The sequence below is a fragment of the Mytilus galloprovincialis genome, chromosome 13, assembly GCF_965363235.1.
Source record: "Mytilus galloprovincialis chromosome 13, xbMytGall1.hap1.1, whole genome shotgun sequence".
In the NCBI taxonomy this organism is placed as follows: domain Eukaryota; kingdom Metazoa; phylum Mollusca; class Bivalvia; order Mytilida; family Mytilidae; genus Mytilus; species Mytilus galloprovincialis.
Window position 1 is genome coordinate 1,206,691 of NC_134850.1, and position 25,893 is coordinate 1,232,583.

Sequence of the window (25,893 nt, forward strand, 5' to 3'; positions counted from 1 at the left end):
AGATGTTTGGTTGTTAAACGATCAAAAGCAAATATTTCAGGACGAGAACAATTAACTATTACACACAATATGCATGTTTATTTGATTGCGACAGAAATTGTGCCCTGTAACAGGCCACCAACGTACCTTCAATGATTTATACAATGTTTCTCCTTATACGAGAAATCGAATTGAACGTCTCCACGCTGACCGGATTTGGCTGCGTAATTGTATATCTCAGTGGCCATATGTCTGTTACACCTCAATATAATTAAAAACATCTAACCAGCTTTTCACATGGAGCAACAGCAGCATTAAAACTGACCAGAATATACATTTAATCGGTCTTTAATCCCGCTAAAATTTTTAACCCCGCCATATTATTTATGTACGTGCCTGTCCCAAGTTAGGAGCTTGTAATTCAGTGGTTGTCGTTAGTTTATGTGTTACATATTTGTTTTTTGTTAGTTTTCTCGTTTGAATTGTTTGACATTGTCTTATCGGGGCCTATTATAGCTGACTATGCGGTATGGGCTTTGCTCATTGTTGAAAGCCATACGGTGACCTATAGGTGTTAATGTCTGTGTCATTTTAGTCTCTTGTGGACAGTTGTCTCATTGGCAATCATACCACATCTTCCTTTTTTTATATTTATCATTTACTGTTAAAACATTACAATAACTAGAAACTTTAAGTGTTCTTCAGTGGCGACTTTACGACCATAGATAAAAAGCACTAATTAACTGCAATAGTTCTATAAAGTTAAGTCAGATGCTAAGAAAATATAACTAATTAACGGTTAACAGGTGTCACAGGGAAAGTTCTTGTAATGTCTATAACACCAATAATATTAAAATCAGCCTTAAAACAATGTCTTTTATCCAGTCATCCTTGGACAACTGTACAATTTATCTTTTTACATGGATAGTTATTTAATTTATTGTTTTTCTTAAAATTAGAGCGGACAAATATAAACTGACAACGCCATGGTAAAAAAAGACAGTATGCCAAGCACAACAGATACAAATAAAAAATGAGCAATACGAACCCAATCAAAAACCAGGGTTGATTACAGGTGCTCCAGAAAAGTATGCAGATCCTGCTCCACATTTGACACCTATCGTGTAACTCCTAAACATCACGCAAACAAGTTATATTAACCATCAGCCATGTTGATATTTTGACACTTAAACTTGAACAAGTATAACATTTTTAAATTAAAATGCGTTAAATGATCATGATGATAGTCATGAATGTATCATATATTTCATTCGCAATGACTAGTCTTATTTATATTAATTTTTTTTTCTGAATGTATTTATTCATTTTTTTTTCCATTTCATTTATTTATTGTATATTTTTGCCATATAACATTTCTTTATTTATTTGGTTTTTTTTATTCATTTGTTTGTATTTATCCATTTATCTTTTTTATTATCATTTTATTTATTTCTCTATTTTTTTTCTTTTATCTACTTTTTTCTATTGATTTTTTGGGATATGTTGTTTCTTTTTATTATTGATTTTATGTTCTATTTTTGTTATTTTAAAATGTCGTGTATATTTTATTATTTTGCACAGGTTATTACTTGTACAAAAACTTTGTACCAGTAATTACTTGTATGATGCCATCATACAAGTTATTACTTGTACAAATATAATTTTTGGTGAGAAAAAGATAAAAACTTGTACAACACAATATATATGGGTTATATTTGTTTCTTCTTTTGCTTTTAATGTTTTATTCAAAAACTCCTTTCTTTGGGTTTGTAAGTCTTGGAATTTTTGTCAATTGTTGGGTATTTATTCATTCGTTCTTTTTTTATTTATTCTTATCATTCAGTGTATGTTTTTTAAAATCTATATTTGGTTTGTTTTTTCTTTTCTTTTATATCAACTGAGTTTCAATGATATTTTTTTTAAATGTTGGAAGATTACAAATAACAACATTAGGTAACATGACACCTCGAGCAAATTTACCTAAACAGCTTGTTGCCACATACAGACTACTGGTGCAAAGTGACAAAGTCGTTCAAATCAAGAATAAAATAAAATCCTTCAACCATTTATTTTCAAACATAAATCATGATAAAAAGTTGCATATGTAATATCAGATATTGGAAACAAAAGTAAAGCTTGATAAATCAAATAACCTATTGGTTAGCACTAGATAGGGACGCATGACATCTGGAACTCCACAATATGTCTGACAACCACTTTGACAGCTGTAGTGAACATGGCCATGGTCAACACTTAAAGTAAGCAATTGTACTGCTTTCATGACGTTAAACTCAGTGTTCTCTGGTATGTCCAACATTGTCTCTGAATCTTTTCTATTGATTTTGACTCATTAAACCAATCATGATTCCAACTTTTGTTTCTATTTTGTATCCCTTTTTAAGCAATATTCAGCACAACTCTTTTGCAATTTCTATAGTCATTCGGACCTCGGTCTATCAACTGTACAACAAAAATAATTTCGTCTCCTTTGCGAATGAGTTTTTCGATTTCTGCTACATTCAAAACAACATGCTGCCGTAAGAAATATCTTTGATGCGCTGTGTTTTTGGAACTTAACTTTACTTCCTTTACATAAATAATATTCTTACGCGTGTGAATGTCGAATTATTAGAAGATATATTGTCATGATAAAATTAATCATTTCATTATACTATTTTGTTTCTACACTGTTTTCTATCTTACACTTTAGTTTTGCCTTCTTTTTTTTTAGTTTTGCTCATACATGCATTTGATAAACGAAAAGTACACACATGTTGTATGCCTTACGGTTTTATTCATAAATTATTTGTTTAATACGAAACAATTTGTTGAGAACATCACATAGGCCAACGTAGAATAATGATTTGTACAAGTTATTATTTTTTCTCAATAAAAATTGTACTAGTAATTACTTGTACAATTGTTTTTGTACATGTAATAACCTGTATGATGGCTTCATACAAGTAATTACTTGTATTAAATGTTTGTACAAGTAATAACATGTACAAAATAATAACATGTACACAACATATATATATACATATACGACATATATATATATATGTATGTAAATGTCTAAGAATATAACTTAAACACGCTAATTAATACATTAAAAGTTCTATTAGTTTTAAATAGAAATACGCAAAATTATGTCCTGCTCATTAAAGGTGTCTTGGAATTTGGCAGTTTCTAACTCAAAAACCAAAGCATGTAGAGCAAATCTATCTGCCCTGAAATTTTCAGATGAATTGGACAACCCGTTGTTGGGTTGCTGTACCTGAATTGGTAATTTTAAGGACATTTTGCTGTTTTGGCTTATTATCCTAAATATTATTTATAGATAGAGATAAACTGTAAACAGCAATAATGTTCAGCAAAGTAAAATTAAAAAAAAGGTCAACATGACCAAAATGATCAATTGACCCCTTTAGGAGTTATTGTACTTTATAGTCAATTTTTAACAATTTTTATAAAATTTGTAAGTTTTTACGAACATTGTCCACTGAAACTACTAGGCCAAGTTCTTTATAGATAGAGATAATTGTAAGCAGCAAGAATGTTCAGTACAAATACAATTTTGTCATGAATTCATCTGCGTCCTTTGTTTAATATTCACATAGGTGAGCAACACAGGCTCTTTAGAGCCTCTAGTTAATTTTAGTTTCGTGTGTATGATTCGGAGTTTAGTATGACGTCCATTATCACTGTACTAGTATACATATTGTTTAAGGGCCAGCTGAAAGGACACCTACGGTTGCGGGAATTCTCGTTTTATTGAAGACCCGTTGATAGCCTTCGGCTGTTGTCTGATCTGTGGTCGGGTTGTTGTCGCTTTGACACATTCCCCATTTCATTTCTTAATTTTATATACATGTATATATTATCGGGTGATACACTAACATAACAAAACTAAACCACATGTTTTGATTGTTTTATGCCACGTAGACTTGGGAATTAATCCTTTTCGTAATCCATATAATTATTATAATACTTACACTCTCATTATGCCTGTAATAAGTGATCCTCGACATTTAGAAATGTCTTTCTAAAGATAAGTATTACTAGTATTTTCGATAATAATAACGTAAATATTAGAAGTGTATTTACCTTCCTCATTATTTATACAAATAAATATATATATTTGATTAAAAATTATTTATAAATATTGAGTAGAAAACAAAAACATAAACATACATCATAGACTATTTGTTTTACGATTTTATAATCTGATTTGTAAGGACAACCCAGCTGTTCTAAATCAAAGTCGTTAAGAACTTTTTTCCCCGAGAACATATGCGTACAGTTTTACCATGCTCAGATTTGGACAGTTCAACCTAAGATCACTTTTACTCTAGAAGTGATTCTGAGAAAGCTACCTCAGAACAGATATTGAAATGCTTTCAGCAGTTCGATCATACATTAATCTCAGCGTGTTAAGAAAGGTTAGATGTTATCCAAACTGTATAGAAATTTAACCAATAGATGATAGATGAAGAAACAAATTAATTTTTTTTTTTCATTTTAGAATACATCGATTTTTGGTTTGACAGTATTCACTGTCTAAGCACAAGTTCTTCAGGACATGATTTATATCCACCCGTCATTGTAGTGTGCACTCATATTGACAAGTACAAGACAGAAAAGGAGGTACAGTATAATGATACATGCATTGTGTTGCTTTCTAAAATATTTGTATATTTCTGAACATAAAGACACGTATACACATTTGAAGATTATTTTTATCAGACTCCGAGATAATGATAAAATGTTCAAAGGAGAAGGAATACTTTGACTGTTCGAAAAGAAAACTAAATAGACGATATGATTATTTGGTACTGTAATAAACCTGCAAAATGCAGGTATGAAAGAAAATGAAACATAATGCTAGTCTTCACCGGTGTCAACGTGATAATCGTAACTGCAATTACGATCATCCCAATATGGCGAACACAAATTTAGAGAAATTTTAGAAGGCCGATTTCTCCACTTTAATAGCTTATTTTCAGTTTTGTTTTATATCAAGAAAAATCTAAATAAGCATTACCATTGAATGTGTGTTTCATAAATGATAGAAAAACAATCAGAAGAACGAAAATCGAGTTTTAAAAAATCACGATGATGATCGTAACTTCGTTTAAGGATGATCGTAACTTGGACTTGTTTTTATTAAAAGATGATCGTAACTCAAAATTTACGATGTTTTTTTTTTAAAATGAACATCTTAAATTTAGTACCCTGTCAGGACGTAACATTTTATTACGTTGTGACAACGTGTTTATAACTGTCATAATCCGACATACCATTTTGTAGTGAATACATTGTTAAAATCTGGTTTTATGGGACGATTTTGTTTGGGTATGTCATAATGAGTATTCCTGGATATATCATTCACCTTCACTAGAATATATTTACGATTTTATCAATTTAAAAAAAAATTGCGTTTTTTTTTCCCGCAGACATATTTGCACCCAGATGTCAAAGAAAATATTGCAAATCCAATCTTCATGTTCTAATATATGTATTTTATATGAATATTTATTGTTTAATATATCATTAAACTTTTGTCATCATTTATCAAATCGATTTCATAATCGATTTTTACGATTAGATTAGTGTAACGTTCAGCAGTACTCGGGTTTTACCGCTGCATTCTATGAAAAGGTTGAGCATGCGCACTTTTGCCGCTTGATTTTTAAAAACAGTGATAAATTTGCAGTGGACATTTAGCTTCATCCAGATTTCAGGACCAAGAAAAAGGTAATATAATGGTTGCAAATTACGCCAAATAGGTTATCCATGATAAAAACAAGTTTGATTGCTGAAAATAAAACAGCTGTTGCCGTGTTGGGCGCCTCTTCTAAGTCTGTTATACGTGACCGTGTTGAAATATGATACTTTTTCTTATACTGTCAATACATTGCACTGATACAAGATATGTTAGCCAAAATGTGTGTTATTTGAATCAATTTATCAAATTGCTTGGTTGATTGTGTGGTTTCCTTAGATATATGCAATTAAAAATAAGTAATAACTGTAGAAAGTAAAAAAAAAGAGGGGAGGGGTGCACAGCCATAGGCACTTGTTTTCTATCTGTGACAAGAGCTACTATCCCTATATATTAAGGCTACAAGTGTCTTTTGCTCTGTTAATTTTTGATAATCATTGAAGCATAAAAGTCTTATCCATGTTATCAATATCAGAAAATGCGAAGATAAACATCTCAACACTTTAGATATCTGGGTCCATTACAAACTCGGCACATTTCAAACTCAATCATTGTATCACTGGGTCTGACAAGGGAATCGACAATTGTGCCAATAAAGATGTTGTAAAATATAGGCGTCACAGAAAAAAAATAAGATAGCCGTCAAAGTTGCCGTAATGGGACTAGGTCGTCGTAGGAAGGCATCCAAGAAAAAAAATAAAAAACAGCCTTCCAAGTCTTGAAGGTGTCATAATGATTTAGACTAGGATCCAGCCTTGAAAGTTGGTTAAAATTTTCTTGTTTTCAGGGTAAAACCCAGTTAACAGGTGTTAAAAAACAGTACATAGGGACATCTTTTTTGCTGCACAATTTATAGTATGAAATCTACATGTTTATCAATGAAGAGCTACATGTACAATCAACTCTAACTAAATATGTGATCAAACATAAAACTTATGATTTTTGGAATGCATTTAAAAGTGTCACTTTGTTCTCCTAAGGCTTTGTTGGACTGTCATGCATACATTTTTTTTATATACATAAGGCGGTGAATTTTCTAGTTTGAATTGTTTCACATTGTCATTTCGGGGCCTTTAATTGGTTTCTGTTGTCTAACGTTTGCCTAAACCACATGTTATGCAACCAATACACAACGCTGATTATCTTAAAACCCAGAGTTTGAATTTGGAGAGCATCTGCTTTACTGTTCTCTAGATATGTCCTTTAATAAGATCATTTGTGGCTCATAGACACATTCTTCTTGTATTAATTTTTTTTATCAATTTATAATTTGTTGATTTTATAGATTGCATACATATCGACATTGTGTCCATCTTTCCCACATAGAAAAATTAACAACTTAAACTGGTCAAAAATAAATAAGGACCCTGTTTACATACTTCTTCAATGGAATTGCATTGATCCTATCAATTAAATGACGACAAGGGACATTTACAATTGTGCTGTGACGTTGTTACAATTTCTTATGATGGTAATAAATTACGTCACAAATTACGTTGTGCCAACGTTGTGTGGATGGTTGTCAGCACGTGCCTTGGAGTTCACAAAATTACGTTGTACCAACGTAATTTTACTACGTTGTCTCAAGGATAGTATTTCGTTGTCCAAAATTCCAAAACGTTGTGCCAAATACGGCTAAGGAAATCTATGCCTGGAATAAGAAAATCCTTAGTTTTTCGAAAAATTTAAACTTTTGTTAACAGGAAATTTATAAAACAAAAATGACCACATTATTGATGTTCATGTCAACACCGAAGTGTTCGACTACTGGGCTGGTGATACTCTCGGGGACGAAACGTCCACCAGCAGTGGCATCGACCCAGTGGTGTAAATAGTTATCAAAAGTACCAGGATTATAATTTAGTACGCCAGACGCGCGTTTCGTCTACATAAGACTCATCAGTGACGCTCATATCAAAATATTTATAAAGCCAAACAATTACAAAGTTGAAGAGCATAAAGCGGACCGTTATAGGATTACGTTCCGACAGTACCTGATCATCCCGAGTATGTCGACAGCTTTGGAACGGATAACTTCCGTCAGCGTCAGTTCATTGTCTGGTCATTGTCGGATCTCTATCGGAATACATTGGTAGAATCGGGACGCAGTCGTGACATAATCGGTCGCATTTAACCATGCGAAAGATACAAATCCGATGAGAAGCGAATTGAGAACGGGATTATCGGGACAAATTCGCTGGGAAACGGTTGAATATCGACACTTCCTGAACAATATCTGATTGTTGTCGTGATTAATTTATTTTTCTTAAACATTTTAATTAAAGTTTGAATTTCAATCCACGATTCGCAGGATCTTGATCAGTTTTTTGACAAATTTAAATCGGGAATGGTCCTGTCAAGGACAGCAGTAAAAATCGTGAATGTGTGACCCCAGTTTAACGGTTTTAACTTGTTCATGTTGTTGCCTGGTCTTGTATTTTCTTAAACAAAGTTTGAAACAATGACTTTTCACCATTGGTAGACTACAGAGAGGATTAATAGGGAGTGTCAGGGTTTCTGCATCCCCTTTTTGTGGGAAAAAATTGGTTGATTATATAGAGAATCAATGAAGCATGACTGTGGTGGGCCTAGTCTAAGGCAGCCAGTCCCGACCCCCTTTATAAAAATTTCTAGATCCGCTACTGGACTACTGTTGCTTTATTTACCCTGGATTGGCTATATATGTCAAGTAGGAAAATCTGAAATTGATGGTTAGATTCAATGTTTTTTTTTCACATGTATTAATTATTGACGTTAATCGAAGAAGTTGTTTAAGCCAAAAAAATCAATAAAGGAGCTACCATTTGATTTTTGTTTTGAGCAAAAGGAGGGATGAGATTTGGAAAAAAGGCAGTACCGGAGTTTTGAGTAAAAATGGCCTGTTGAACAACTTGGCCAAAAAAAAACTAAAAGCAGGACAACAATTTAGGTAAAAATAATCGGGATGAACTAATGAAAAAAAAAGCTGGACCCAATAGAGTGTAAAAATAAAAACGCAGGATACAGATCATAACTTTAAAAAAAACGCAGGACATTTTTTTTCATCCTAGCCCCTCCCCCCAATTAAAGTCAAACTATAGCTCCCTTTATTGATGGTTTTAATTGCATTTAACAGAAATGGTTACACTTCTTATTACTATATTTTTTCAACCTCCCCTTTTAAAAGCTTATATCTGTTAATAGAAAAGAACTATAAAGTCTGAATTCCCCAAAAATATCAGGCTCTCGAAAGGTACTTTTGTCCCTACCAAGTGTAGGGAAAAAAAGAAAAAAAAATCCCTAATTTTACCAAACTGGCCATTTATATGAAATGTCCAATACCTTATTTATATAAAATATAGTAGAACACACCCACGAAATCGCGGGCATTTAAAGCTTGTGAGATTATGAGTGTGGAGAATTTCAGCAAAAGATTTCATATCTGGAGAATTTTAGAAAAGGTAACAAAATTCATAGATACTTGGAAACATTTTAAGCCCTCTCCCTTGTTTCCAAAGTCCGTTATTTTTTTTTTCTCTGTTAAATTCCATTATTTCTGCGTATATAATTTGAAATTACGTATACTTTGAGTAAAGTGTATTTGTTATTAACTATCAATTTCTTCTCCTAGACGATCGCTGCTATATTATTTGGAGAGTCTCTATCAACGCATTAGTTATTGTTCTGTCCCGAGTACTTTAATGCAATTGATGTGTAAGTTTAAAACCGGAAGTCCTGCTTGACTTAAAAAGCGAAATAGCGGGCATTTCAAGCTTGGTTGAAAGTATGTTAACTATTTAAGGATGAATTTTTGTAAAAGATTTTATGTTCTTGAGAATTTAAGAAATTATATCAAAAGTCATATAGGTAAATGGAGACAGGACAATATTTTTAAGCCCTTTTTTTCAAAGTCCGTTATTATTTTGTTTTCCGGTATATTCCATTATTTTCGAGTGTCTGTATACTTTAAACATACGTATCTATATTATAAATAGTAAAGAGTATTTAATTTTCTATTAACTATCGATTCAAAGTTTCTTCTCCTTGGTCATCACTGCTATATTATATAGAGAGTCTCTATATATTATAGTAGTATATTTATCATAGTATACATGCAGATAAACGCGAAAATAGTTGTCCTGTCCTCGTCCGAGTACTTAATGAAAATTATGTTTAAGTTAAAACCGAGGTACAATAGGAGTGATTCTTACGATTTAAAAAACACGATATAGACAACGCTCTGATTGTTGGCTTATTAGTTTTCATTTTTCTTATCTATCATACCATTGGTTCTCAATGTTAAATCCGGAAGTCATATCTGACATAAAGTCGGCTTGATAACGGAAACAATATTCGGACACTTTTAATTTTCGTTTTTCTCCTAAAATAACCCAAACTGAATAGTCATAAGAATGGATGACAAACGCGACATCATGTATGCATGGTACCTATAGGACACAGAGGCATGATGATTAATTTATTGTGGGAGGAAGAGACGCGACACACAAAATGTGGTGTTCTCGTTTAATAGTATAGATGTAATCAGTAAAAGTTGTTAACCCCAATGCATTTTAATATTAACTAGATAGAAAAAAAAAAACGAAATCTCGCGAAATCATAACCACTTTTGCACTTACCAATAGGACGTTATCCTCTCCTCAGTGATCTTTTTACATTATGTTCAAAATATTAGCTGATAATGTACACTTTTTTGCATACCAGACAGCTTTATTTATCAAAAAATACTTCGTTGGAATAGACAGTTACGATCATCGTTAGTGAAAATAAATAAAAGTTACGATCATCATCGTGATTTTTTGTATCTCGATTTTTATTCTTCTTGTTGCTTTTCCATCATGAACGGAAAAAATGTTTCAATGACAATGCTTATTAAGATGTTTCTTGATAAAATACAAAGTTGCAGTTACGATCATCACGTTGACACCAGCGAGTCTTGCAGACGCAATTTGACTGCAATATCATCGAAATTACAAATAACTGCGAATTATTAAAATTGAGACAAAAACAAGCATTTCAGATATTGTTTACTATTGAAAAATAAAGACTTGTCATAATCATGTTTTACACCATTTCACGGCTAATAAATCAACAAATATAATTGAATAATTGGTTTAAAGGTTTTAGTGTGAAATGGTATAGGTTTGAGGACAAGCTACTAAAGTATATGAATCTGAACACGGATGATACTTAACTTTCTGATTTAATTCTTGAGTGTTTCTTTTTGTTTTTTCATTACGTCTTTTTTTAATATTCACTACACGAAACATCGGATTTAAAGAAGTATGCAAGTTTTATGTAAATGTATTTAGCGACATACCATGAATAAGTTGGTTTTTGGTCATTTATTTTATAATAACAAAGAAATATTGATGCCATACCATGAAAACGTGGGTTTCTGGTAATTTTATATAAAACAAAGTATTCCTTCAAATATATTTGACAGGTCTCGGCAGACAAACGAAAATTATGATTTACATATAAAATATGCTTACTTTAAGGAAAAAGATACTAAATTTTTGTACGCGTTGCCTAAAATGCAAATATTTCTTCATTTTACTAAAAACTATTGACCGCCATTAAATTTTTGTACTTTTTATAGTTTAGAATAGTTTTTTTGTCATAAAATTAAAAGAATATCAGAAAAATCATACTAAAATTTTGTTCGCATTGTTTAGAATTACCAAAATTATTCTTCTTTTTATCAAAAGTGATACTGTTTTATTTGAAATCAGTTATTTTTACCATCTTGAGACAAGTCTTCTAATCAGAATTGAGATATAATGAGAATTAAAATACTGAAACTTTTATTTTTGTGGAATAAGAATGCAGTTATTGATTTATTTTGATACAAATTATTAACCGTCATATGATTTGAGTACTTTTTGTACATCCAGATTGGCTGTTCTTCATAAAATATGCTTACTTTAAGGAAAAAGATACTAAATTTTTGTACGCATTGCCTAAAATGCAAATATTTCTTCATTTTACTGAAAACTATTGACCGCCATTAAATTTTGGTAATTTTTATAGTTTAGAATAGTTATTTTGTCATAAAATTAAAAGAATATCAGAAAAATCATACTAAAATTTTGTTCGCATTGTTTAGAATTACCAAAATTATTCTTCTTTTTATCAAAAGTGATACTATTTTATTTGAAATCAGTTATTTTTACCATCTTGAGACAAGTCTTCTAATCAGAATTGAGATATAATGACAATTAAAATACTGAAACTTTTATTTTTGTGGAATAAGAATGCAGTTATTGATTTATTTTGATACAAATTATTAACCGTCATATGATTTGAGTACTTTTTGTACATCAAGATTAGCTGTTCTTCATAAAATATGCTTACTTTAAAGAAAAAGATACTAAATTTTTGTACGCGTTGCCTAAAATGCAAATATTTCTTCATTTTACTGAAAATTATTGACCACCATTAAATTTTTGTACTTTATATAGTTTAGAATAGTTTTTTTGTCATAAAATTAAAAGAATATCAGAAAAATCATACTAAAATTTTTTTTGCATTGTTTAAAATAACCAAAATTATTATTCTTTTTATCAGAAATGATACTATTCTATTTGAAATCAGTTATTTTTACCATCTTGCATTCTTGAGACAAGTCTTCTTATTAGAATTGAGATTTAGTGAGAATTAAAATACCGGTACTTAAACTTTTATTTTTGTGGAATAAGAATGCAGTTATTGATTTATTTTGATACAAATTATTAACCATCATATGATTTCAATTTTGAGTACTTTTTGTACATCAGGATTGGCTGTTCTTCATAAAACATGGCTACTTTATGGAAAAAGATATTTTTTTTATACGCGGTGCCAAAGATGCAAATATTTCTTCTCATATTGGAAAATATTATAATTTCAATTGCAATCAGTTGTTATAAATGATTTTCATATGTATTTTGTAGAAAATGTGAATTATTCAAGAATAAATCTGCCTAAAATTATTTATTTATTTTTAAGGAATATATTTATGTTTACCACCATTGGATTTTTGTACTTTTTATTGTTTAGGAGTAGTTATTTTTTTTATTAAGGTAAAAAAAGACTATTAGAAAAATATAATGTAATGTTGGTTGCGTTGTTTAAAATTATTCATATTTCTTGTTTAAAAAACAGCATTTATTTTGATAATTTGTTATTTTAAAGGCTTCGATTGTGACGAGAATATAGAAAGTCCATGATTATGATAAGTTTTTTTTAAAGAATTATATGATGATAAGGATACAAAAATTTGAAATATTGAAAAAAATAGACTACATTTTTCAATAACTGATCCTTTCATTTTGTTTTTCCCGAGTATGTTTGGAAAATAATAAAATCAATTTCGCCGGGTTTGGAAATACATGTATATAACCTATTAAATAAAACGAAAAAGACCATTCTTTAGTGATGATATTTTAATTTAGGTTTTATCTGTACATTTCTTTTCATTTCAATTCATAAAACTTTGCTAAATAATTGATAAACAAAATGTATCACTGAACGTTCGATTTTCACGAGTCGCCATTTTAATTAAATTAAACGAAACTAAGATTCCGTAATTTGTATTAGTTTATCATGTGACGTATTAAAGTTCAATCCGTCATCAAGGTCGATCGGTACTATCCGTCCGATCAGTCCGATCAGTCAATTACTTTTACTATAAGTCTGACGGATTGCTGACGTGAGTTTGACGCGAACTTGACTGATCGGTGACTGATCGATGACCGCTGATTGATCGCTGAAATAGTAACGCCTAAGGTTGCAAGTACTGTATAAAGTTTTCGTTTTGAATTGATTTACATACAAGGCAAAATAAGAACAAACTGTGCCCCTCTTCTTGCCGACTTGTTTCTTTATTATTATGAGGCTGACTTCATGCAGGAACGTCTTAGGAAGAAAGATAAGAAGTTAGAATTACCCTTTAACTTTACTTTCTTCTATATAGATGATGTTCTTTCACTAAATAATTCAAAATTTGGTGACTATGTGGAACGCATCTATCCCATCGAACTAGAGATTAAGGATACTACAGATACAATCAAGTCGGCCTCATATCTTGACTTACATCTAGAAATTGACAATGTGGGTCGGTTGAAAACAAAATTTTACGACAAAAGAGATGATTTCAGCTTTCCTATTGCGAACTTTCCATTTCTAAGTAGCAACATTCCAGCAGCACCTGCATACGGGGTATATATCTTCCAATTGATACGATATTCCTGTGCTTGCGTTTCCTATCATGATTTTCTTGATAGAGGGTTGCTGCTCACAAGGAAGCTATTAAACCAAAAGTTCCAAATGGGAAGTTGAAATAATCTCTTCGTAAATTTTACGGACGCCAACACGAGTTGGTTTACCTTTATGGAATAACCGTTTCACAAATGATATCGGATATGTTCCTTAATTCGTTACTACAATCCCCTTCCTTTCATGAATGTGACCTACCGAATTAGAATATTTACCGTATTTGTTATCACATAAGCAACACGACGGGTGCCACATGAGGAGCAGGGTCTGCTTACCCTTCCGGAGCACCTGAGACCACCCCTAGTTTTTGGTGGGGTTCGTGTTGTTTATTCTTTAATTTTCTATGTTGTGTCACGTGTGCTATTGTTTGTCTGTTTGTCTTTTTCATTTTTAGCCATGGCCATTGCTCTTTATTTGTTTTTGTTTATAATTATGGTCAATTCTAATATGACGTGCTCCTTTCGCTTTGTAAACAACACCGTGATAAAATTCTCGATATATCTATACTTAGCGCAGACTCCAAGATGTACACAAATGGCTGTTTAAATATGCCTCCCACGTAAATCCACATGTATCGTAACCTATGTGTAAACGGTTGTGGATTTCGCTGTGTTAACAATTACAATTGAATAAAATCCTACAGAACATTTATTCTGATATGACGCATAACCAAAATAATTTACACATTAGAGAACAGAAAAATGGACAAAAACAAAATAAATTAAAATTCCGCGAAATTCCAGTAATGATTTTGGCGCATTAACGTCATTTCAAAACATGACGTCATACGAATGAAAACGTCAAAGCTGAACGTTTTTCTATTGCGTTTACCTTCTAAACTCGGATACAATTGCATTAATAAATTATTGAGGTAGGTGTTGCTTGTTTTCTGTTCTATTGCATTATTCGCAGATTTACTGATTTCACAAGTCAACATGGCGGCTCCTTTATTACAACATGTCAACAGTGAATTTGACGGTAGCTTACGATAAAAAATGTAAATTTAAAATTGCAAATGTTGGGTTTACTGAGAAGTAACAAAAGTAATCACATTTTTTTTCTAGCGGTTATTTAAGAAATCATTCATGCAGGTTTATTAGATTTGTTTTACATTTATCGAACAGTGGGTAAAATAAAACAGCCACACACACGGTATACCCATCATCGCTTCAGTTTTTTAATGATCGTATTTGTCCTATTAGAATCGAAATAATTCATGGAAGCCATAGATTTGTTGTAAATTTACACATGGCCTGGGCCGTGATATTCGTTAATTTTATCCCTCGCTAACGCTCAGGATAAAATTCGAATATCACGGCCCAGGCCATGTGTAAATTTCTAACAAATCTATGGCTTCCATGAATTATTTCTTAAATATAGCAATGCGCATTGAAACGCCAACGATCTGTTGCTAGTATAATAGAATAACTTCCATAGTTCATTGCAATCATATGAGTCTGTAATTAATTTCCATGTTAGCTTTAACGGTTTGACATAATAATGAATTATCGATATTAGTTGCTTAACGTCCAGTTGCAACAATGTATGTTTAGGCCTAAGATATAGTGATGGCATAAGGTTGTTTGCTAGTATAATAGTATAACTTCAATAGTTCCTTGACAACAATATTCGTTTGTAATTCGCCTGCATTGCAACCGGCGCGCTAGATCACACGACCACCTGGGCTTCATAAAAATGAAAAGCTTTCGGTGGCCGGTTGTTACCTTTTTACGTCAGTTTTAATCTAGCCTTGTACTAGTGAGATATCGCGAAGACCATGTGACCGTGTGATCAAGCGCGCCAGTTACAGTGCAGGCGATTTGTGTTTCACGATATCTCAGTATCAAATTTACAGATCTTACATTGTTGGGTTGAGTTAAGACGAGTTGTATATACAGAATGTACACAGCTATGTATCACAATCACTGCTGGTGATCTGATGAATAAATCTGTTGTAGAGTTGTCAATGGTTAAAACGTACATGTATGTTACAGGTAAATTCTTAATTTAGGCATTTTGTAAAATGAATGAACTTTTAGCCATTTTCTAAAATGCCTAAAGAAACCTAGTCATTTTGTTAAATGCCTGAAATTTGTGTCTGTTTCAGGCAAATTGTGTAAATATGAAATCCATGAAATAGATGATAAAAATATATTATAAAGATACAAAAAAGGGTTGAGTTAAATAAATTGAAGATTATTCTTTTAAAATGTAGTATATCAACCAACGACACATATCACTACACCAGGAAGACTGGATACCAACTTTCGGTAATTTAACATACTTAAAAGAAGCATGATATTTGCGAGTTGACAGTCCTTTATTCAGTGGAGATTGAACCCTTTTCGTTAGTAAGTGAGTTGTCAGACTGATTGTTCAATTTGATTTTAGCCTTTTTCAAAAGTGGGGCGATTTGGTTAACAAGAGTGGGGCGATTTATTTTATAAAGTGACGATCTAGTGTGGGCCGATTGGCCAGTGGGGCGAGTTGACATTGTTTTACATCTACTCATCGTGTTCGGGGGTCATAAAGGGTATACACTATATAGAAATATATACACATGGAAAAAAGTATTGCAACACCAAATTGAAATTGAAATTAAAAAAACACTTTTTATTTTTTTGTGATATAATTTGATAAAATAGAATTAGTAAAACATTGTAAACAGTTTAAGTATCACCTGAGCTTAATCAATAAATATTTACTCGATAAGTTTTTATCTGCACATGCAGCTACTGTACCCGTAAACAGCAAAACAGGTGTTTGTATCTTCATTGTTTTCCACACTTTAAATAACCAAGTTTTTAAAGTTATGTGATTTACACCTTATAATGGGTCCTCGACAACTCCTAATTGCAGCAAGATGATAGATTATCAGCATGAGAGAAGCAGGGGTGTCGCTGTAACAACTGCACGTATTGTTGGTCATCACTATTCCACTATAAGTCGTTTTGAGAATAAAAATCAGGCAATAAACGATGTTAAAGACCTTCGGAGACAAAGAAGACCCCCTATACCATTTGCTAGGTCAAATCAAGCATAATAACGGTTGGTCAGAAGGAAACCCATTGCATACAATACAATAAAGAGAGAGTGGTAGTTAAACAGGAGCCTTTTAACAAGAATTGTTCGAGCTCGACTCATCGCTACTGATTATCGTGTGATAAGACCATTTCGGAGACCTTTGCTTACGAACAGACACACATGTTTCCGTATCCAATGTAGTGCAGAGCTAGCCAAAGTTGAAAATTAGCATCGTGGAGGAAGATCCATTGTTCCAATAGAATTCGGTTCATCTTCCTTGGCCCGATCGTAGCCCGGATTTGAACCATACCGAGCATATATGGGACACTATTGGGCGGAAAGTGCGCGAAAGGACACTCCAGTTCAAACACATCATGAAAAAAAATGCCCATCAGAAATGGTTGATGCTACCTTAGTCGATTATTCGATTCATGGCAGGAATCAGAAGACGTTATGATGCGGTTATCCGTTTGAATGAAGGCTGCGCACAAAGTACTAATTCTTTGGCGTATAACGATCACCAATGATATGAACAGTCATCTGAAGATTAATTTTGTACAGTTCGACAACAGTAAGAGTTGTGAAATGCATTTTTTTTTGTACAAAAAAACACTTCATTTTGTTATTAAAATTGTTGTTATATAAATCATTTGTTTGTTTAAATGTCAATGTTAACATAAACTATGTTTCAATAATTTTATACAAATATTTTATTATATTTCATCAAAAAAAGAGTCCGATTTTTCAAGATTTAAATAATCAAGGTGTTGCAATACTTTTTTCCATTTGTATATAAAGTATTTTATAGCGGTTCTGTGGCGTTCTAAACTAGATTAGAGTTTCGGATAGATTCAATGCTGCATGCTCGTTTGGCTTAGACTATCGTCATCATCACTACCTCAATAGATTCTTGGGTCTTTACAGACTGAGGAAAATCTGATTCAGCATCTTCAAAGCTCTGATAAGCCAGATGAGTAAAGCTCTGATAAGCCAAACGAGCATGCAGCATTGAATCTATCCGAAACTCAGGAAACAGAATTAGATGTGCAAGTGTGTGCTGTGTGTAAAAAGCCATGTTTTTCGAATATCCAGTGTTCGACTTGTGCACATTTCATACATGAGCTGTGTTAAAAAGGAAACATGTCTGATACTATTACTTGTCATATGTGTTCAAATGAAGAGGTTATCAGAAATGAAAGAAGGCATGCATCAGTCTCAATGACAAAGCAAGCTGTCAGGATGAGAAATCTATCGAAAAGAGTTTTGACAGAGGTTACTGAAAGAACAACTGTCAGTAAAATTTATTTGTGATGGTCAGGGTTACACAAAATGTGGCTGTAGTGCTAGTGGTAAGACTACATGTAACACTAAACGTTGTCTTTTCAAAAAGTCAGGACAAATGTGTAACAGTTGCTGTCATCCAAACATTACATGTAGCAACAAATAATTGTCATCATCAGTGTTAATGTAAATGATTTACGTACAATAATAAAACTGTTATGTTTAAATTGCATGCTATATTAAAGATAAAATAAAATTATATATTTGATATGGGGACGAAGTCCCCAATAACAGTAGAAAATCAATAAAAAAAAAAAAATCGGGAAATTTTCCCGAAATTTTCATTGCACTAATGAACTCATAATCGTTCAATCTTTTTGATGTCATGTTTTGAATTCCCGCATCTGGACAGAAATCTACAATGTACTTCCTTTTTCCGGTCTCGTTTGTGTGAAACTTTGAGTAAAATATATATTTATCAGTCTAGTATAAAATAGGAAAGAACACAATACCAATTTCATTTTTTAATAATTCCTTGATATGAAAAAACTTTACCTGATGATAGCATTTCTTTGTTTACATTGCATATGATGTCATAACTTAAATAACGTCACAACTAAAATCCCTTACAACAGAACCAAAATCGGAAACGTTACGGTATTTCCGTTTCTTTTTTTTAACAAATATTTGAGTTACAAAAAATAATTCATACAGATTTCGTGCCCATTTACAGGTTATGCCTGCCTCATATTATTTCCAGTCGTTTAATTTTGGGTACATTCCATTCAGTTTTAGTCTTTTAGGCAATTTGTAAAATGCCTTACAATTTTTAAAAAAAATAGTCAATTTTTAAATCGTGCAGGCATTTTAGAAAATGCCTACAAATTTCAGTCATTTTACAAAATGTCTAATTTAGTAAATGCCTGTAACATATATTATATATATCAGTGTCTTGGATGTTATATACATACATTTTGTTTCTGTATTATTTCATTATATTTATATTATTTTATGCATTACTTTATTGTGTTAAGGTAGATCTTTGTTAGTTATGTAAAATGTTATAGTTATATAGTAGATCTATGTTATTTACATAAATAGTTACATGTATATTGTATAAGATGTACAGTATCATATACATAAAGAAATTTGTACAGTATTATATACATATAGAAAGATGTATACTATTACATTGTGCATATAGTATAGTGTCGTACGTAGTTTCTCGACCAGAAATACGTCGTACGATAGCATAAAAAAGATAAAAAATTATATAATAATATAGAACCTGATTTAACGGGGGAGATCACAACTACTGAAATATTCACCGTATCAAGTTGTTTTAAAAAATGACCATAAACCCACTTATTCATGGTATCGCATCAATATTTCTGACCTGAATCAACGTACTATTGATAATAATTGCTTAATTCTTAAGAATGTAATTTGCAATGGTTCGGGTTCTTGTCGGAATATACCCAGGAAACTCCTCATCAGAGGCCGACATTTAAAATCTAACATTGTAAATAAATCTGTTTGCTGTTTTTTTTATCTCTAATTTACTACTCGTGCATATTGGTCTACTTTGTAGCTGGTCTTTTTACAGACTTAGGAACGATGATGTCTGCTTCTTGTAGTTGTTTATTATATTTATTTGTTGCGTTCTGTCTTTTAGTGAGAAGATAGATGATTGAAACATTTAAAACAATCGCACATTGAGGAGGAAACTGTCTGAATGAGATATGATTACACATGCATTTCAAAGATATTCATTATGTTATTTGTTTTAAATATGAGGCTTAACTGGGCACCCAGTATGCAATCACTATTATATAAGACTGTACCAAAGGCCCAATGTATGTTGTGAGATAATTTTTGTTTACGTGGAAACGAGCATACACCTTCGAAACTTGTCATTTTCATATTCTAATGTTTGATTTAAAAAGTGTAATCAAGATAAAATTAAATTTCCTGCATTAAATACTGTGTGGCTTAAATCTTTTTGAACATTAAGTGAACAAACTATTAGCAGAAATTTGAAAAAAACATGTTTACCTTAGATATTAAAAAAAAAATGAAAAAACGGCTTCCTCTGTCCTATTTCGTAGACATATATCTCTAATTTGACATAAACTTTTTTGGTAATATTCCTTTGGCGTGGTTCGGTACTTCCGCCATTTTGATATTGTGCTATGGTAATATTTTCTATTCTTGTCTTTCACTTAAGATTATAACACAAGGTTGACTTCAATACCCCTATTTTTGACATGTTACCTAGTATGTCTGTTTCGTTCACTGTTGTCAACGTTATCGAATTGTATGCGACTGTCATACAAGTGAGAGGTTTAGCTAGGTAGATTATATTTACATTCCTTCGTATCCCTGTAAATGAATGTGTATTTAGTGTTGCTGATATGCTCTTTGTGTGTATGTGTAGGATTTTGAATGCACATATAAAAGGTGTAAAAGAGTTAGAAATCATTTGTAAAACTTATCTCCATGAAACCGAAATGTTCTGAATATAAGATTTTTACAATACACACAAAAATCACAGTAGTATCTGTAACATTGTTGTCACATGTCTATAGCTTTTACCTTTTTTACAAAAATTTTTGATTTCTATCTTTGTTTTATTTCAGGTTGAAGAGAGGAAAACAAAATATATCAAAACCTTTAGAGACATTTTTAAAAGTCAAGACAAAGTAAATCACAAAAGAGGCATTTTCTTTATTTCTAACAAAAATTTTCAAAAAAGAGACATTAACAAATTGAAAGACAAAATCTCAGAAATTGCAAAAGAAATGAAGTTTTTTGCTGAGAATCTTCCGACACGGTGGATTGAACTAGAAAATGCCTTAAACGTGTTAAAGGACTCGGGACAAAATATATTGTCATGACAGAATATTGTGGAATTAGCCCAAATTACTTTAACCGAAGTAAAAGAACTTCTCCCTTTCCTTACTTACCAAAATAAGATTGGGAACATTATATTTTTCCAAGACATACAAGAATATATCATTTTACGGCCAGATTGGTTAGTCAAGTGTTTCCGGTGTCTAGTATGTGATGATCATCACCTTAAAAAAAATATTGATATAGTAGGAATGACTGACTGTAACAATCTGGAGGAGACAGGACAGTTATCAGATAACATTATTGATAAGCTTTTTGAAAAAGAACCTACGTTAGAGTTTAGAAAATATAAAACTCACATTCTTAAAGTGATGGAAAAATTTGACATAATAGTAAGGCCCAAGTTTATAGCTGTCAACAACGATCCAAGTCCGAGTCCTAATCCATATTATATGCCATGCATGATTACAAAGCAATCGACTTCTCTCGATATTATTCGGAAAATGTTCCAAAGTGAAAAGTGTAAATTTAGTTTTTCACCATGGTTGATACTTGAATTTCAATTTCTCCCCCTGGCTTATTTCAATTACATTTTATTCTATTATATCACAAGATATACAGTATGTGAGAAAGCGGGGCAGAAAACGTTGTATAGAGGAAAGACATTGGTCAATTTGGATACAACTGGACTCAGAAAGTTATGTATCTGTTTCTCAAAGAATGCCATAGCCTTACAGGTATGGACATTATCGGATGTAGAGGATAGCATGTATAGCACTATTTTAGAAGAGGTATGTAAAAAGATTGAGGAGTTAAAGGAAAGATTAAGACAGAGCATATCTTACGATATTAAAGCAACATGTAGCAATGGTGACTACTCTAATAAAGAAGGCAGAATGACCGTTAAAAAACTTGGTGAAATGTGTGAACATGGACACTACTTGTGTCCTGAACATAATGAAATGCATAGTAAAGACGATGTAGAGAAAACCTGGTTACAGTATGCCGACATAGTAAGTATGATTTTTTTTTTAGTTTACTATTATTTCTACTAATTTGTTGGTTTGCTTCTATTTTTGTGAATGGAGGCAGCTTTCAGTAATAGTTATCCCATGAGGACGCGGAGGCCAGAGGTGATCTTACACAGACACACCAAGTCCGAAACTATTTTACATCCAAACTGTTCTAGATTAGACCAAAAAAGCATTTACAATTTATAAAATATATTATAGAACGCCACACAAACATTATAATATACTTCATATATTACTATATAATATATAACCTTTATGACCCCCCAACACGATGCTTGAATATGAAACCATGGCTATTCGCCCCACTGGCCAATATGAGATGAAATATGATTATAATTTTATTTTCTATTATATCCTCATGATCCTCTCTTTCTCATTCTTTATATTTGTAAAATCGACACATTCACACTTATTAAATATAAGTGTTACTTCGAAAAACTAAGGATTTTCTTACCCCAGGAGTAGATTACCTTAGCCGTATTTGGCACAACTTTTTGGAATTTTAGGTCCTCCATGCTCTTCAACTTTGTATTTATTTGGCTTTTTTAACTATTTTGATATGAGCGTCACTGATGAGTCTTATGTAGACGAAACGCGCGTCTGGCGAATAAAATTATAATCCTGGTACTTTTGATAACTATTTACTAGAACACACCCGCGAAATCGCGGGCATATACAGCTTGTGAACTGTTGTAGGATGATGTTTGTAAAAGATAATTATGTATGGAGAATTTCATCAAAGGTATCAAAAGCCCTCTCCCTTTTTCCAAAGTTCGAAATTTGTTTCTTTTTTGTTAAATTCAACTATTTTCGTGTTTCTGGCCTCAGACCACAATTATTCTTTTCCTTTGCTGCAATGCATCTTTTGGTGAAAGTCAAATTAAATTTAAAATTTGCACCGCTTTAAACATGAAATAAATGTAACTTCTTATATAAAGACCATTATTAGTCTAATAAAATATGCTTCTAGGACAATAGGATCCGGGGGTGGGGGATCGGAGGGGTCCTGATCCCGAATTCCCGGTCTTAAAAACATGAAATCCCGAGATGCAGAATTTAAAGAAATGTATTCCCCGGATCCTGTATTGATCAATCCCCAAATCCCGAGCTTAAAAACACCCCATCCCGAAGTCCTGAAAAAGGTCCTGCCTCCCTTTAGTCTCTACCCTACTTTCATTTTTGCCAAATCACTTCATTCACTTTTAACAATAAATTGTTATGCCCCATTTATATGCATTATGTTTTATAGTCTGTACATCCGTGCGTTCGTTCGTTCGTTCGTGATGTCCGTCCGTCTGTCCAGCTTCAGGTTAAAGTTTTTGGTCGAGGTAGTTTTTGATGAAGTTGAAGTCCAATCAACTCGAAACTTAGTAAATACAGTGCCGAGGTGGCACTGTGTACTATGGACACGTTCTTGTTTCCAAATGTTTTATTTATTTTTATATATATGCAACTGGTATGACCCCTTACATAGTAAACATTTCAAAGAAAACAGTAGGCAGAATACAGAGAGGATCTATATATTAAAGTTGCATAATCGTAGTTTACATGTAGATAAAACGCGTAAAATAATTGCCCTCTCTAAGGAGGTATAATAGTTGTATTTCTTGCGATCTAAACACCATGATATGGAGAACGCACTGATTGGCTTATTTATTTTTCAATTTTTGTTATCTATCATACGATTGGTTGTTTTAAACCGGAAGTCTTATCTATGACTAAAAGTAAGTCTGATGACGGAATCAATATCCGGACTCCTTTGTTGTCGTTTTTCTCCAAAAATAACTCAATCTGAATAATCATAAGAATGGATGACAAATGCAACTATGCATGTTAACTATAGAACACAGATGCATGGTGATGAATTAATCGTGGAAGGAAGAGAAGCGACACACAAAGTGAGATCTTCTCGTTTAATAGTATAGATACATTAATTTTCGTTTCTAAACAACACTATACTTCTAAGAATAAAAAGTAACCTACCAATCTCACTGGGTGATTTCCTGCAGGTTGCATTTCTGTAAATATTGACAATGCAATTTCCCATTGGAACTCCTTTTACGGCTAAAACTGTACCAATTTTACTATGAAGTTTTGAAAAAAATCTTTTCCTAGAATTGAAAGTTCATATGCACTACATTTTTTTCAAAGGTCAAAATATAGGGCTATGCGGCATATTTTCAACGTTTATATGCCCTGAACTTTTCAGAGTTTAAACTAACACTAATTTTCGTATCTACCCCTACCCCAAATGAAGGGTTACCACAGATTTCAATGTAAACAATATGCACATGTATATTTACTGGTAACATTCCCAAGTTGTGTCTCTATGAGATAGAACACAAAGGGCAAAACTGGGAACCAGTATGTAAACAACATTAATTTTCTATGAATATTCAAGATCTCCCCAAAAGAGGCGTGGTTTGAGAAACAGTTGTATTTACAAAGTGCAACCTATATAAACATTTATTCAAATAGAAAACTCTCTAACATTAGTTTTTCCCACATTAATACTCATCTATTAGAAGTATAACCTTAAAGAAATCACTGTGTTTACTCTAAGGTTTTTTTTACTGTACATTTTATACCCCCTCCCCTGTTTCAATTTTTAAAAGTATTTGAAAACAAGACTTTAATTATTGCCAGCTTACCCTATTTGCATATTTTCGGATATAAAATGCCTAGAACCTGTTTAAAACTGTTTTGGTAACATATTGAAAGCATATCAAAATACTATAAATGTGATGTTTAGCAGTCAATCATTACAGCATTCAAGATTATATAAAGTATTCAATCCTGTCTCGGTCTCCAGTCCACATCTAACTGTATGCCTATTTGTCAATTAAAGTTCACATGTTCTGCCTCAAATGGTCAATTTAGAAATCTTGTCACAACAGTATCATCTGTTACCATATATCAGACACAACTTAGCTAATAAATATACTAGAAGTGTTCAAACAAAGCTATATTTGCAATAGTTGTATGTATGCAGATACCAGTCTGAGATATAAATTCACTTAAAATGTAATAATAGAGATGACTACTAACATCTGATTTTTGCATTACTTCTAAGCATAGTTATTTTTTTTCTATATCAAGAACTTTAACATCATAAAATCATAGCATTTGCAAGTAAAATTATCTGTTTTATGACTCAGGGGGTTGGCAATTTTCTATGTTTTTTGCCCCTGGGGCCTCATATTTTCTAAATTATTCTGCTGTTTCCAGCAAATTTGGAATATTTTGTACATTTTCAAAATAGAACAAACTATTATAAGTTTTTTTGACATATTTTTGTATTTCTAGCTTGTATTTTTTATGTCATTGTGACAATAAAGCAGATTTAGGTGTTACGGCTTAGTTTTGGGTGATCGACAGGACACAAACACCCCATAAATAATATTCAGGAAGGATCGATGAGTTTCAATGACTGCAAAGAGTAAATATAAGCACTCTTAACAATTAAACTTACATTCATGCAAATATAATGAATTAATTTTGTATCCAGAACTTTAAGTAAACTGTGCATACTGTAAACTGTGAATGTATGCTGAGTTATCATATCTAAGGCCCAGGATTCTATCAATCTTCATGAAATATTTATAAAACTCATGTTTGAGTTAATTTCTTTAAAATCTCTGAGATAAAGCAAATTTGGTTAGAATCTGAGTGTTCTCTTTTTTTACCCTATAAAGGTTGCATTTCTGTAAATATTGACAAAGCAATTTCCCATAGAAACTC

General features: G+C 32.0%; 2 protein-coding genes across 2 annotated transcripts in view; one reads left to right on the forward strand and one right to left on the reverse strand.

Annotated features, from left to right (window-relative positions):
• LOC143056233 (solute carrier family 35 member F6-like) overlaps positions 1-25,893 on the reverse strand; it is a 514,661-nt gene that overhangs the window by 209,355 nt on the left and 279,413 nt on the right. The gene's annotated exons all lie outside the window — the stretch shown is intronic.
• Positions 1-25,893, forward strand: part of LOC143056236 (uncharacterized) — a 49,201-nt gene that overhangs the window by 14,950 nt on the left and 8,358 nt on the right. The window contains exons 3-4 of the mRNA XM_076229321.1: positions 4,505-4,626; positions 20,905-22,131. Of these exons, the coding sequence (XP_076085436.1) occupies positions 4,505-4,626; positions 20,905-21,162 (380 nt within the window). The 3' untranslated portion in view covers positions 21,163-22,131. The remainder of the gene's footprint in view (positions 1-4,504; positions 4,627-20,904; positions 22,132-25,893) is intronic.